Below are 16,588 nucleotides of genomic sequence, written 5' to 3'. Positions count from 1 at the left end.
TATAATGTGTGAGGGACAGTGACGGAATAATGTGTGAGGGACAGTGACGGAATAATGTGTGAGGGACAGTGCCGGTATAATGTGTGAGTGACACTGCTGGTATAATGTGTGAGGGACACTGCTGGTATAATGTGTGAGGGACACTGCTGGTATAATGTGTGAGGGGCACTGCTGGTATAATGTGTGAGGGGCACTGCTGGTATAAGTGTGAGGGATGTTACCGGTATAATGTGTGAGGGACACTGCTGGTATAATGTGTGAGGGACACTGCTGGTATAATGTGTGAGGGACACTGCCGGAATAATGTGTGAGGGACAGTGCCGGTATAATGTGTGAGGGGCAGTGCCGGAATAATGTGTGAGGGACAGTGCCGGTATAATGTGTGAGGGACACTGCCGGAATAATGTGTGAGGGACAGTGCCGGTATAATGTGAGTGACACTGCTAGTATAATGTGTGAGGGGCACTGCTGGTATAAGTGTGAGGGATGTTACCGGTATAATGTGTGACGGGCACAGCTGGTATAATGTGTGAGGGGCACTGCTGGTATAATGTGTGAAGGAAAATACCAGTATAATGTGTGACGGGCACTGGCTGTATAATGTGTGAGGGACACTGCTGGTATAATGTGTGAGGGACACTGCTGGTATAATGTGTGACGGGCACAGCTGGTATAAGTGTGAGGGATGTTACCGGTATAATGTGTGAGGGGCACTGCTGGTATAATGTGTGAAGGAAAATACCAGTATAATGTGTGACGGGCACTGGCTGTATAATGTGTGAGGGACATTGCTGGTATAATGTGTGAGGGACAGTGCCGGTATAATGTGTGAGGGACACTGCTGGTATAATGTGTGAGGGACAGTACCGGTATAATGTGTGAGGGACACTGCTGGTATAAGTGTGAGGGATGTTACCGGTATAATGTGTGAGGGACACTGCTGGTATAATGTGTGAGGGACAGAGCCGGAATAATGCGTGAGGGACACTGCTGGTATAATGTGTGAGGGACACTGCTGGTATAATGTTTGAGGGACACTGCTGGTATAATGTGTGAGAGACAGTGACGGAATAATGTGTGAGGGACAGTGCCGGTATAATGTGTGAGTGACACTGCTAGTATAATGTGTGAGGGACACTGCTGGTATAATGTGTGAGGGACACTGCTGGTATAATGTGTGAGGGGCAATGCTGGTATAATGTGTGAGGGACACTGCTGGTATAAGTGTGAGGGATGTTACCGGTATGTGTGAGGGACACTGCCGGTATAATGTGTGAGGGGCACTGCTGGCATAAGTGTGAGGGATGTTACCGGTATAATGTGAGAGGGGCACTGCTGGTATAATGTGTGAGGGATGTTACCGGTATAATGTGTGAGGGGCACTGCTGGTATAAGTGTGAGGGGCACTGCTGGTATAAGTGTGAGGGATGTTATCGGTATAATGTGTGAGGGGCACTGCTGGTATAAGTGTGTGGGATATTACCGGTATAATGTGTGAGGGACACTGCTGGTATAAGTGTGAGGGATGTTACCGGTATAATGTGTGAGGGACACTGCTGGTATAAGTGTGAGGGATTTTACAGGTATAATGTGTGAGGGACACTGCTGGTATAAGTGTGAGGGATGTAACCGGTATAATGTGTGAGGGACAGTGACGGAATAATGTGTGAGGGACAGTGCCGGTATAATGTGTGAGTGACACTGCTAGTATAATGTGTGAGGGACACTGCTGGTATAATGTGTGAGGGACACTGCTGGTATAATGTGTGAGGGGCACTGCTGGTATAAGTGTGTGGGATGTTATCGGTATAATGTGTGAGGGGCACTGCTGGTATAAGTGTGAGGGATGTTACCGGTATAATGTGTGAGGGACACTGCTGGTATAAGTGTGAGGAATGTTACCGGTATAATGTGTGAGGGACACTGCTGGTATAAGTGTGAGAGATGTTACCGGTATAATGTGTGAGGGACACTGCTGGTATAAGTGTGTGCGATGTTTTCGGTATAATGTGTGAGGGATGGTATAAAGTTTGAGCGACACTGCAGAGTCAATTAATTTTATTTATTTATTATTTATTAACAGTTTTTTATATTGCAGCATATTCCGTTGCGCTTTACAATTGGAACATTAACAGAACAAAACTGGGTAATAACAAACAGATATATAGGTAGGAAGGTCCTGCTCGCAAGCTTACAATCTATAGATTAATGTTTTAGTGGTACTATAATTATATTTTGTATGAGGGGTGCTGCTGACATTATGTGCTGCTAATGTATAGGGCCTGATTCTGAATTGCACGCAATACATATTTTCACAAAGTTGAGTGGGAATTTTTTTCTACTGCGCATGAGTCTAAGTCGATAAAAAGTCTCCATGATGTCCACGGTGTGCAACGCCCCAAAAACGGATGCGACATGCCTGTGTTTGGGTCGCCACCTCAACAAATGGTCCCTAACTGTCAATCACTTTACGAATATATCCTCTCTGCGACCTCCATTGCGAGACCATTGCTTCACATGCACAATGCGGCTCCGCTGCAGGCGCAGTATAAAAATACATCGCCCATTTGCGAAAACATTGGAGTTGCCAGCGTCTCTGAATTAGTCCCTCAGACACTTAATCGCTCGCATTGGAGGCCATACTCACGGAAAATCTGCACCTACCTTACGGCTGATGCAAGTTCCGATGGAGCGTCTAAAGACGCCCCAGGCGGCATTACAGCATCTAAAGTCGCTCAAAGGGGGCGTCCCAGGCCTTGCACATCTGTACACCAGGGGAAGGGCTGATACTAGCAGTAGCATAAAGACGGCAACAGACGCTAAGCGGTCGCAGCCCCATAGTGTGAAAATGCTCTGATGCTGGTATAATGTATGGTGGGCAATATTGCTTCTGATGTGCAGTGACACTGCTGCTGGAATGCTGTTCTGTTGCTATCATATTTGCTCCTGCATTGTGCATGGGAATAATTATATTTATCTGTATGCGAGTTGTGCGAATCTCTGCGGCCACACTGCCCCTATCGGTATGCCTGGTTTCATAGCCATCATCGTAATCACGACGCATTCCACCTGCCCTATACCTGGTGCCAAATGTACTGACAGCAGGCGTAATTACGTACATTCGCTGCCTAGCCCGCACTTCCATCAGCATGGCCTCTCTGAACTTTTCCTACGTACATGCGCTCTATTGTCACCTAGTTACACCCAGTCAGCCATTAATAGAGATGCGCCTAAGTTGCTTACATCTCAGCGTCGCCCATACTATGATAAGCGCTATATAAATAAATAAAGGTTATAAATAAATAAAGGTTAAAGTCTACATTTTCTTGTGTATTACAGGTAAAATAACAGGTTTGTTTCTACTAATAATTAAATTTATATTGCGACGTGACTGTCCCCCTTCCCTTATATAACTTCATATATCACCCTAACGTTCTATATGTATAAATCTATACATCAGATTGATGTCTAACAAATCCCCCTCACTAGAGACTGCTTTATTAAGTCTCCAACATTAACAAAGAGCAAAAACCAGACCGGCAACGATTTAAAGAGAGAAGATCTGGCCGTTCCCTGTGGGAATTCACTGATCTAACAGGATTAATGTGTTTCCCGGCACCCCGGGGCTTGCCGGCTAAATGTTCAATACTTCATTATTTGTGCATTTGGTGTAGAGCTATCCCTGGACTTAGGAATCGAGCACTTTCCATCTTCCATGGGGTGGATTAGTGGTCAGGATTCCAGATCCCTTCCCGCGGGAGCGAACACCCCCCTATTAAGATGCCTGGAAACTAAAATCTCTCCCCACAGACGTCCCGCCCCTCCCTCACCACACACACACACAGACTGGCAGATTCCCCATCTCATCTGGGTTGCAGTCATCTCCTGCAGACGCCGACAGATGCTGTGCTGAGCTGAGATTTTCGGGAGAGGGTGGCAGTCCGTGGGTACCGCTCACAGACAATCTCAGAGTTTTCTGCATGAGGATGCCCACCACTGGATCATGATGAGCTGCTGGGGGTAAGTACTCCTTAACAGCCAGGTAGTAATATTTTTTAAATATATGTGTAATTGCATTAGTTTATGTTGCAGCCATTGCAAATGCAGTTCATTGTATGCCCTCGAAGACTAGCATTAGAGTGCTAGCTGTGTAGACGAGGCTCTGTAGCTCTGAAAGCCAGGGATTTAAATTGACATCATATACTTTTGTGAGAGCCATGTAAAGGCTGTGGTAGCAGCAGCAAATGCTACAAATACAGATTTAGGTCCTATGTTGTGGGATCTGCTTTTACAAATGTCGATATATTTTGTTTTTGCTAACAGGGCTGTTTGCATGTACAGGGATGAATTGGGTGCAGGAGGGGCAAAGCCGAACATTGGCGGTGACTAATATCAGTATCTGCTAGGCTCAGGTGGAGGCATTGCTAATCCGTGTTTATGATAATTGCTTGTTATGATCTTTTGCAGAGCTTTAGTTTAATTGCAAAACTCCCAGCGCTGCTCAAAATCTGCACATTTAGTTTTTATCTTCTTTCAAATTTCCAAAATTCAGGAATGAATGAAATTGCTTCCACAGTCAATACGAAGAATAGCTTGTTATATATATACGTGAACATATAATGTGATCGCATTCATATTCTATTGCTCTCATACCGAGAGGTGACAAAACCCATTAATGAATTCTGGGAGAGGTATTTGTTATTAGGAAACTTTCAGCAAAAATAAGCAGCGCCTGAAGATTCAGTAAGGAACATGGGTCTGCGGTTATTGGATTCTGGGGCCTGGTTACCTAAGCAGTGCTACTAATGGTGTTCCCATTTCCTACAGGCAAATGACTGCCCATTAGAGTGAGAGAGCCAGAAGGCATCATGCAGTGCTGAGAGTTGTGGTCGTTGCAGCCATATATCTCCCGTGAACCCTGTGGATTCCATCAGCACTCGCATTGTTAGAGCAAAGTGTTCGTTGAATACAAATACAGACATCATGCAATGCAATGCAATGAGTAATGCAGTGATCTGCAAGTGTCTGAATCCTCTGCTGCCTCAATTTACTCCTCAGCCCCTTGGCTAGCCAGGGGCCATGTAACCCTAAAGAGCAACTGTTTAAATTTACATACATCTTTGTTTTACTGTCAGCTCCTGGAGACCAGAAGTAGTCAACTTGTGGCTCGTCAGCTCTTTGGAACTACAAGTTCCAGCAGGCCTTGCCAGCTGGGGGCCAGCAAGGCATTGTGGGACTTTAAGTTCTGCAACAGCTGGAGAGCCACAAGTTGTCTAAGCTATGCGGAGACCGTCCGTCTTTGTGACTGTAATGACTCCACTACTGGGTTGGGAGTAGCCATAGTATTTCTCGGTTTTCCTGCCTGAAAGTAGGAATTTCTCAGAGAGAGGATGGTGACAAGTAACCAACATCTTTAAATGAAGGTTAAGGGATGGGTAGGACTTTTACAGAGCCCAGGAAACGATCAAGGGAATATAGGGCCTGATTCAGAGCCGGACGCAATTAGCGCTCGCTCGTCCTGAAAATGGGGGTGGCTATTCAAATGAACCGTTCGCTGTTTGCGGTCTGTTCACGCCTCTAGGTCTGAACGAGCGAACAAAACTTGCGGTCGTTTTTTGAAAAAATACGCCCCCTGCCCGCTCGCATCCTACGTCATGTCCGCTATTTATTAGATTAATCGAGTATATCGACCAGCTTATGAACTGCTCGCTATTCTTGTGGTTGGTTTTTGCTACCACAATTTTGCGAGCAGTTCTGGCTATAAAATAACCCAGTGACGTGGTCAATGACGCTGCTGTATTAATTATGCACACCCTTAAAACGCCCGTTTTGACCTTTAAGCACGCCTGCGTTCGGATCTCCACTCCCCATTTTCAAGCACCTTCCCCTGTTACCACCCACATACGCCTCATTCTGTCACTCAAAATAGCAGGCATTCGCTATTTAGCGAACAAACGATTTTCGGCCGTACTGACTGGTTCGCGCATGCGTATTACGATCCGTACGCATGCGCAGTTGGGCAAACATCGCTCGGAGCGAACGAGCGGCCGCTTACGAGCAGCTCTGAATCAGGCCCTTAATACCAAGAATTGGCCATCCCACAGAATCGGATCAGTCATCGCCCATCTGAGTAAGTCTAAGCTTACTCAGAATGGCCACATCCTGTCCGTCTGCGAGGCCAATAAATATGCGTCGGAAGATGCTGACACTAGCATCGGCACTCACAGAAAAGCTAGCACCGCCCCACCCCCTAAAAAAAACGGCCGCAGTATGTCAATGCTGTTTAGGGGGCACTGTGAGCAAGCTCGCAGACACTGATTGGCACCTGCGCTGTACAGATCCCGCGCATATGCCGATCGCCCATCATCAGAGATGTAGGTAAACTCTCGGGATTTGCGTGCGACTCTGAACCAGGCCCATAGTGTATTTTCTTCAGATGATGTGAACTGGGCAATGCACTAGGGGGCGCCATAATGCACTAAAGAGCAGCCCTTTATTCATTTCTTGTTCAAACTGCAGTAATTTATACTAAGATATAATACATCTCAATTGTAAAGGTTTTTTCTTTTAATTTTGATAGATGTGAGGCAAATTTGCACTGAGCATAACCACAACGAGCAAGCACGCATATGCGCCATTGCAGAACTGCACATACTGGCACTTACGAAACTTTGTGACTGGAAAAGTGGACCAGGGGAGGCAAAGGGCGTGCAAAGGCAGATCACACACTGTAAGGGCATATCGCACACTGTAAGGGCATATCGCACACTGTAAAGGCATATCACACACTGTAAGGGCATATCGCACACTGTAAGGGCATATCGCACACTGTAAAGGCTTATCGCACACTGTAAGGGCATATCGCACACTGTAAAGGCATATCGCACACTGTAAAGGCTTATCGCACACTGTGAGGGCATATCGCACACTGTAAAGGCATATCGCACACTGTAAAGGCTTATCGCACACTGTAAAGGCATATTGCACACTGTAAAGGCATATCACACACTAAGGGCATATCACACACTGTAAGGGCATATTGCACACTGTAAAGGCATATTGCACACTGTAAAGGCATATCACACACTAAGGGCATATCGCACACTGTAAAGGCATATCACACACTAAGGGCATATCACACACTGTAAGGGCATATCGCACACTGTAAGGGCATATCGCACACTGTAAAGGCATATCGCACACTGTAAGGGCATATCGCACACTGTAAAGGCATATTGTACACTGTAAGGGCATATCACACACTGTAAAGGCATATCGCACACTGTAAAGGCAGCATTACCATTTTGATACTAACTGCATCAGCTCCTTTTCTGTGATGTGGTGAGGTCAGTTTAAAATAAATGTTGTGATATGCGCTGACCACTGTGACCATTCATTATTGGCCTTGCATGTCTTTCTGGTTTGCACAGCTAGGACTCATAATGCAGACGGCTCACCTACAGCAATGGATGTTAAAACCAGCACCGGGAAGTAAAGGTTCACCTGTCTCTCTAGAAGTTACTTTAGGTAATAGCAGAAAATGCTGAGTTAGGAGATGTGAAATGTAAGCCTGCCAGTGCATCCTCTGCAAACACTTAATGTACATTACTATCCATCCTGCACGTACACAGGACAGATATACTATGCATTCTTATAATAAGCCATCTCACCAACTACAGGCTTGCTGCTGGGACTGTCTCTGCCCTCCTGCGTTCTGCACTGGTGAGAACCAGGAAATCACCCTGATCCCAAACAAATAAAGGACTCTACCCCAATGCCTAGGAGCTGGCCAATATGGGGCTGATCTGATGTAGGGTTCAATGGAAGGCAGCAATAATTGCTCTGGCATTGCATGCACAAATACACTATGCAAATGTATTATGTGCAAGTATTGCAGAGCAGTCCGAATCTCCGCAGTCACACCGCCCCTGTCCATGTGTTTGGTTTCATAGCCGCCATTTTTATCTGTGCATACTTGCACCAGTCCTGTAAAGTGACAGTTAGGAGCTGATTGGTTGGTACTTTATCTCCAGCCACTTTATCACTCTCCAAGGCTTAGTACAGCTGCCCCTGAATCACCTATGACTCATACTTGTGTATGCTCAGTTAATACGCGCAGTACGAACGCACGTAAGATACATCCGCAGAACAACTGTTCATCAGCCCCTAAAGGTGCGTACACACTGAGCGATAAAGTGGACGACTGAACGATAACGATATCGTTATCGTTCAGTCGTCCACTTTATCGTCCATTTTTAACCCCAAAAAGATGAACGATAACGACGACGCGCGTTCCCGCGGGTCGTTCGTCATTATCGTTCATCGGGCTGACATGCAGGCCAACCTGACGATCTCGTCAGGTTGCTGCATGTCAGGGAATGGGGGAGAGAGTCCGGCGCTGAACGATATCGTTAATGATATCGTTCAGCGGCTGTGCTCAATGTCATGAACGACATTGAGCACAGCCTGCCGGGGACAACACTACACGATATCGCTCAGGCATATCGTGTAGTGTGTACCCACCTTAAGTCCTGTCACTCTGACGTGTGTAAGTACAATATGACCTTCGGCGTGCTGCGGGTCCTCTACAGTTTACAGATAGGCGCTGGCCTCTAGCACCACTTTAACAATGTTACATGAGAACCGGCATATTCTACAAACAATCTCACACTTACAAATCTGGTCCCAGCAGAATAGCTGAAAAACTGGATTTGTGTTGTGCCCATTAAGTGCTGAACATTTCAGGGTGTTATAAGAAGTCTGTTCTTGTGGCTGCCCTATCTCGTCTCTGTACATAAGGTATGCTGCCATTAGTGTCCTGTCTCTCTTTACCGTTACCGATTATAAACTGTTTCTCTAGAGATTTACCTTTACAAGCCCTTGTGCACTGGGCTGACTGTATGTAGCTACTTTAGTCTGTGTGCCAAGGTGTGGAACTGACATTTAAATTCCCATTTGCATGTAATCTGGCTGTCACTGTAAGGACTGACGATGATGTTTCAGGGCCTCCAAACCTTCATACCACAACCCCCTTTATTTTAGAGAGCGTAAAGAGACACAATAGTACAGGCTTAGGGTAAATACATAATGTATGGGGCAATTCAATGAGCGGCTTGTTCTCAATGTGACTTTCCAGATCAGCACATCATGGAGCTCATTCAGAGCCGCTCGCTAGATGCGATCGCTCGCATCCAGCGTATGCAAATTTAACAAAGTGATCGCTCTGTGTATGCAGACACCCATTACCGTATGTTGAGACGCCCACTAACGCACGTCATCTCCAGGAAGTGTATTAAAACATTGGTACATCGAGCACCATCGGGAGCGATCGCAGCGCTTGGGGTTGCCTTACCCTACCGCAAGCACTGCGAGGACTTCAGTGTAAAAAACAGGCATGTGACGTGTACTATGACACTGCCTGTTAATTATGCACATCTTAGAAACGGCGTTAAAACACTCAGACACTCCTGCGTTATTAGTGTCCTGCCCCTGTTACCACCCACAAATGGCCTCTCCTGTCACTCATTTCACTGGGCTGTCTTTGCTGGGTGAGCGAGCGGGCTGTGATCACACAGAGTAGTTCGCGCACGCGCAGAACGTAGCATGCGCGTTCGCAAACCATCAGGCTGCTTGCGAGCGGCTCTGAATGAGCTCCCATGACCGCAGGTTTTTTCTCACACACCATTCAGGTGCGCTGTAAAATGATCGATGTTGAGCTACTGTAATAGGTAGAAATGTGCACAGCTGAACAATGCAGGATGTTTGGCGGCCACATCGCGGCTATTTGGATTGCCCTAATTAAAGGCAGATAATGCAATTGGTCCATGTCTACCATGTGACCCTCTTTTCCAGTACAAACCCAGTCTTTCCCATTGCTGTGCAGGGAGCAGGCTGCAGCTCAGTGAGGCATTTCCAGGGAGTTGGCAAAAAGGTGGCAAGAGGCGGGGTGATAAAATGGTATGACTGGTGGGCAATGGGATGTGGTGATGAAATTGTTTGATTTGAGGAGGATGGAATAATGTGATCGAATTATATCACTAGGTTAAATGATGTGATGAAATCATATGTGTGATAGGGCTAGTGGCGGTAATGAAATGGTTTGAGTGGGTGGGAATGGGATGTTGCGATGAAAGCATTTGGTTACGGTTGGATGGCATGTTGTGCTAAAGCAGTATGACTAAGTTAGGTAGGGTAATGAAATGATTTGTATGAGACGCAAGGTAGTGAAGTAATAAAAAGGTATGTATGACATGGGTAAGTGGGGGTACTGATATGGTATGACAGGAGGAATGGGATATGGTGATGAAATGGTATGCTATGGTGAGGATTGGATGGGGTGATGAAATGGTATGCTATGGTGAGGATTGGATGGGGTGATGAAATGGTATGCTATGGTGAGGATTGGATGGGGTGATGAAATGGTATGATATGGTGAGGATTGGATGGGGTGGTGTAATGGTATGATATGGTGAGGATTGGATGGGGTGATGAAATGGGGGAATGGGTTAGTAGAATAAAATAGTATGACTAGGAGGGTTTGGGATGGGGTATGAAATGGTTTAATTTAGTGAGGTTGGGATAGGTGATGAAGTGATATGATTTAGCGAGGATGGGATATAGTGATTATACAGTATGACTTGGAAAATGAAATGTTAAGGCTTGGGTAGGAATGGGATGTGGTGAACAAATGATATGACTTGTGGCAATGGGTTGAGGTAATTAAATGGTTTTACTATGAGGAATATTTTGGGGTGATAAAATTGTATGACTATCGGGCAATGGCTTGGGGTGATTAAATCGTATGACTTGGGTAAATGTGTTGCGGTGGGGAAATTATATTACCACTTATATGGGTTGGGTATGAGATCTCGGCGGCCAGGATGCTGCTGGTCAGAATCCCGACACTCATAAGGAAAGACGGTAAGACTAACTTTACCCCTAACCCACCCTCTGCAGTGCCTAACCCTAACCTCCCCCTAGTGCCTAAACCTAACATCCCCCTCCCCGCACCCTAAACCTAACACTCCCTCCCCAGGGCCTAAACCTAACCTCCCCCCTAGTGCCTAAACCTAACCTCTCCCTCCCCGCACCCTAAACCTAATCCTCCCCCCTAATGCCTAACCCTCCCCCTAACGCCCGATACTTACCTTTGGGATGCCGACGGTCGGGATTCTGGTGCCAGGATCCCGATGTTGTCGAGATTTTGGCGCCGGTATTTCGCCCGTCAGCATCCCACATGCTGTGAAGCTGACTATATCCCATATTGTTCAGGTCATCACATTTTGGAAGCAAATGGAGAGTGATATGAAACTCTGATTCCAGTTCTTTATGGATCTATTGGAGTGATTCTGAATTTTTAAATATTACAAGTGACCATAAAGAAACCATTCGTCTCATTCTTTCCTTGGCGTCCTGTAAATAACTGTCTACTTCCCTCCTGGCTTGCTGCATTTTTATTTTTGAAAACTCAGTTGTGGGGAAAGTGTGGGCCTGAATCAGTGGTGGCGCAGTATCGATGACTAACGCAAGCGGCCGATGTTTTCACACTGCACATGCATCCTGATGATTACTGCCGGGGGAGGCAGAGCACATTTGGTTGCAGAGAGCTGGAATCTCAGTGTGCGTTTCTGGGTGGTAACTGGGGGGGGCGGGTGTCAAGACATGTGCGCATTGCTGTCAGGCACTGCGACTTTTTATGCAGTTGCACTGATTCCAGCGGCCATGTTCAGGCGGACATTCTGCTTCTCCATAGGGCTGGTGCAATGCTCGATGGAACAATCGATGTGCGACTCTTTGCACAAAGCGACGCATTATCGCTGCAGCCGGCCGGCGTCTCTGCATGAATTCCATCAGCTGTAGCATTAGCATAGAGACGCAATTGCTTTGCGTAAAAAAAATCGCAGTTGCGTCTGCATTAGCGCCCACCTGTGCAGTGGTCATATGGTAGGGTGATGGGAGTCAAATGGATGTTATGAAGGGGTCCCGTGATATATCTGTTCTCTACCATGAGCACCCTGAAGCTGTCCCTGAGAGCTAGGGTAATTTAATAACGTCTGCATTTGTTCCCATTAGGAATCTCGTGATGGATTCTTAATCATCGATACTTTAGTCGCACTTGGCAACAAAAACTCCTTCTGAAATGTATTACAACGCTGCCTTCTGCTTTGTATGCATCTGGGGGCCTATAATAAGAATAAATAACTATAGTTATGGTGCTGGGGACTCACCACTCAGTTAGCATTTTAATTAACCTCTGCTGTGCGGGACAACAGAGCAACCAACGTGCGCGACATTTCTGCGGTCTGATACAATTGTGTGCTAATCAGCAGGTCTCCTTCCTTTCTTCCATCCAAGTGTAGGCGGATTGATCTGAATGCTCTTGGTGTCAAGTTATCCCCTGCTGCTCCTTAGTGGAAGCCCTAGCCATCTGTCACACTGAAGAAAAATAAGGGACGAGAAATATGATTTATAATTTTTTGCTCTTGTAGGTTTTATTTATTGCCTGTCCAGCATGACATAAAATGCATAATAGAGAAAGCCTGCCTGCTAGAGACGAGAGCGAATCTATTGGAGAGAATGTTATTGTCTATGTCACAATGCGGTCACTTGTCTAAGTGAACACCTAACTGATTCCGCCCCCTCCCAAAAAAAAGAAGGAGGGAGGGGACAGAGAAGAGAAAAGATATACTTTTGGCAGGCCGCTAGAGGAGGGCTAGGTAAGGGAATACATAAAAAAAAAGGACAATTATGTGAAATTCATGTTCATGTTTGAACCCATGTACATTATAATAAATACGGCTGGCGAACATTAAAGCACTGGGCCCACGGTTCCCAAGTTTTGATAAAAACTTTATGCTGGTCATGAACTCCAAGTATGACACATTATCTTAATAACAGCTTGTCTCACAGGAGCCGTAGGCGACTTCCAGTTCGCCGTTGGTTGACAGGTGGCAGCTAAATAGCAATTTGTTGTGGTGACAGGACGCGGATGGGACACTTGGCAGAAGGAGGTAGTTTTTGGGGGGGAGTAGGGCTCATCTGTACATAGTATTGTAGCTATAAGATCTTTGACGTTCTGCCAGAAGGCTGAGAGACCAGATATTTCCCGGGATGAACCTGAGGCAGAGCAGCTTCTCCAGCGTCTGTCAGAAACATCTGGAGTAATCCTATTAAGTCTTGTAGGTTCATAATACCAGCGGTAGAGCAGGTTGTAAATGTTCTCTGTAATTAGTACACAAATAAAGCTTACTGCTGTGTTCTCTCTTATTTCCTCCCAGTCATCCTTATCTACCTATTATCTTCCCTGGATCTGCTTCCCGCGCATAGAAGCTTTATATATAGAGTGGACATTAGGCTCCTTGTTGAAACCAATGGTAAACCCAACGATTCAAAGGTTGTTAAGGGCCTTTGAATTTTGTAGTCTTTAACTGTGAAAGTTTCCAAGTGATTTGCTATCGCATTTATGTCCAGCGTTAGGCAGAGTAATGTATCAGAGCATAGTCCCCATTATTCTCAGTGGGCACTTTGATCTGTTCAATTGACTGTGTTTTTTGGTGCTTGGGCCCATTAGCTAATGCCTTTGTCAGATGGCATTAGCCATTCTGACCCTATGGGGAGAGCATCACCTGAGAGGGATCAGAGAATCCATACCCGGAGCCTCCATGCTCCTCCCCAGTCAACCTCTGCCAACCTCTTTGCTGTCCTGGCAAGGTTTTTTTTCTGTTATAAATTACCACTAAAGTCCTTATTGCTGCAATATACATCAAATAAATTATAGTTTAAGAGGTACAACAGTTAGCGTTAAGGTGAACTTGCCACCTAGAAACTGCAGAGGAAGCCATTTTGTTTTGTGTACCAATATTCATGAGAATACAGCCTGGATCCCAATGTATGTATAGACCAGGAGTATGAAACCTGTGGCACTCCAGAAGCTGTGAAACCACACATCCCAGCATGCCCTAACAGCCAAATTGTGGCAAGGCCTGCTGGAATGTGTAGTTCCACCCCAGCTGGAGTGCCACAGGATGCCTAACCCATATACAGGCTATATTGCTTCAGCCCGAACATGCTGGCCCTAGTGTGGGCAGGTAACAGGTGACATTAACAAGATAAAGCCTAATTTGTGTCACATACTGTATGTATGTAAGTATAATGTGCTTTCCTATAAACTTAAGTTGTGTCTGAAGTGTGAGTATCCCTTTAAGACAGTATCTGCAGTGGGTGTCAGCGTGATGTTCATTAACACCCTCTGTCTGAGCTTGTTCCCGAACCACAGGCCTGTTCTACATGATGTGATAAACTATAAACTGCTGGGATTACACCACGTTAAAAACAAGCTTCCTAGTCGTACATATGCTGTTTATGTCTGCGTCTGATGAGAGCAGTGCAGGCCATCTGTGTCCCTCCAGCTGTGGTGGGACTATAACTCTCAGCAATACCCACTTATGCCATGTACACAGGATATCTTAATAATGCTACATGAAATTATGTTGTCCTGGATAAAATAACATAATCTTATTGGATAGCTTGCCCACCGTGTGCAATAAATCTCATAGCTCGCTGAAATAGGATAATATATAATTAGATCAGGCCAAATTATCTCAAGTGGCACAATCAGCGCTATGAGTGTCATGCTGCATAGGAAGGTTACTTTTAAAGGACCTCAAAATTGTCTTTGCTATTTCTTGGATAGCACAGGGGATTGTATTAGCCATTATCATTATTATTATCCTTTATTTATATGACGCCACTAGGGTTCCGCAGCGCCTTACATAAACCTATGAGTTATTGACAGTACAAAAGAATTCAGGACAAAGACATGGTTTATAAACATTGCTGCATTAGCTATCCTAACACTCAACAAGCAGTGCCAGCAACCAAGGGGAGTATTCAATTGGGAGCGAGGTTTTCTCCTCAAAAAAAATCATGCGGACCCCGCGCCCAAGTTTTGATTAAAGCTGGTATGCGCGCTCCCGATACCCGCTGTATTGCCGATATATCGTTCCAATGAAGATCGGAACAATATATAGCCCACATCGCTCAGTGTGTACAGGTGATTGGGCGCTCCCGTGTGTTGTACGTTGTATCTTGCATGCATGACGTATCAGTAGATCCGGCGGCCGACACCATGCTCAAGGATGTGGCGGGTTGCAGGGGGGAATGATACATTGGGTGGCCGTACACCAGATCGTACAAGTGCCCTGATTCAGAGCCGGACGCTCTGACAGAGCGCTCGCTCTGAATCAGGGCCGTCCTTCCTAATTTTAAAGCGGCCTCCTGGCCGCTCACATAGCTGTGGGTAGTCACCACAGCTATAGCAAGCGGCCAAAAAGATGGTCGCGATGGTCAAGACCATCGCGACCATCGGGCTTGTGACGAGACCCTTGTGGTAGGGTCTCGCTGCAAGCCCTGGAGTGCTTTCGGCTCTATCAGAGCCGAGAGCACTCCCACTGACATCACTTGTGATGTCAGTGGGGCCCATGGGAACGCCTCCGTCTGGGCAGCAACGCCCCCGGCACGCCCACCAAAGGGGGCGTGCTGTCACTCACCATCAACAGCACGCCCCCTTTGTAGCGAGACCCATGCTTGGCCGTCGCTATCCAGGTCTCGCGCATGCGCACGACGGAGCCGGCTCCCCCGTGCGCATGCGCACTGGACCATCATCGACACGCTTGCGAGCGTGTCTGAATTAGGCCCAGTGTATACAGACCGCCCGATACATTGTGCCGTCGCTGACTACACACATAGTCTAGTGCGTACCCAGCATTAGAACTAAGGGCCTGATTCAGAGATGTACATTTATCTGAGGATGATCGCACATCTTCGATGTTGAAGGGTCTGCACCTGCGCAGGACTGGTTCTGCGCATGTGCAGAACGGGTCCTGCGATCTTGCTCGCAGACCCCCCAAACCGCAGTGTGATTAACATTCTGCGGCTTTTGGGAGGGCGAAGCGGGGGAATGCTTTGGCGCCGTTCCCGGAAACGGAGGTGTGTTATCTTCATTTTTTGGGAGGGCCAGAGTTTGCGTCGGCAGATGCAGATTCCTGGCCTTTTGCGTGACCAGGCTCCGGCCAGGCTGTGGGAGGCTTCAGCTCCTGCAGCCTGACCAAAATAGCAACCAACACGACCATTGTGATGGTTATCCCAGTCGGCGACATTGGTCGCAGCGCTATGATCGCAAATGTAGTAAGGAGGTGTCTGACACCTTCTTCTGCATATGCATGTGAGATGGACAGAGGGATTTGCACAGCCACTATGTAAATCCGTCCATTTCTGAATCAGGCCCAAAGTCCTTATTGGATTGACCAAGCTGAACGAACATGATTCAAACTGATTTTTTTGGGAGGGATACAGCCAAACCAGCTCTATGACACTTGTGTTGTATTTTTATTCAAAGGCCAAATGTTTTAGGAACAGAATATGCTCGTACTTCATGGTTTAATGTGTCTGTTGTACAATTGCCCCAGACGTCTAAGGGCTCACACTCAAACAAGAAGGTCTGGACCACTACTAGGTCACAACTAATGACTTTTACGTGCACATCGGTATAAATTAGTTCCGCTTCTCCTGTCCGTACAGAGGGAAATAG

The 16,588-nt window shown here is 46.4% G+C and overlaps 1 protein-coding gene across 4 annotated transcripts in view; it reads left to right on the top strand.

Annotated features, from left to right (window-relative positions):
• GRID2IP (Grid2 interacting protein) overlaps nucleotides 1–16,588 on the top strand; it is a 153,802-nt gene that overhangs the window by 58,679 nt on the left and 78,535 nt on the right. The window contains exon 1 of one of the 4 annotated variants that reach the window (XM_088470332.1): nucleotides 3,883–4,020. The exons of the other annotated variants lie outside the window; for them this stretch is intronic. Within the exon in view, the coding sequence (XP_088326458.1) occupies nucleotides 4,004–4,020 (17 nt within the window). The 5' untranslated portion in view covers nucleotides 3,883–4,003. Of the gene's footprint in view, nucleotides 1–3,882; nucleotides 4,021–16,588 lie in introns of those variants that run through there. 4 annotated transcript variants of the gene reach the window in all.

The sequence above is a fragment of the Taudactylus pleione genome, unplaced genomic scaffold (genome assembly GCF_031769625.1).
Source record: "Taudactylus pleione unplaced genomic scaffold, aTauple2 ptg000098l, whole genome shotgun sequence".
In the NCBI taxonomy this organism is placed as follows: domain Eukaryota; kingdom Metazoa; phylum Chordata; class Amphibia; order Anura; family Myobatrachidae; genus Taudactylus; species Taudactylus pleione.
Note: the sequence above shows the minus strand (reverse complement) of the source record. Positions and strands in the feature narration are given on the sequence as shown.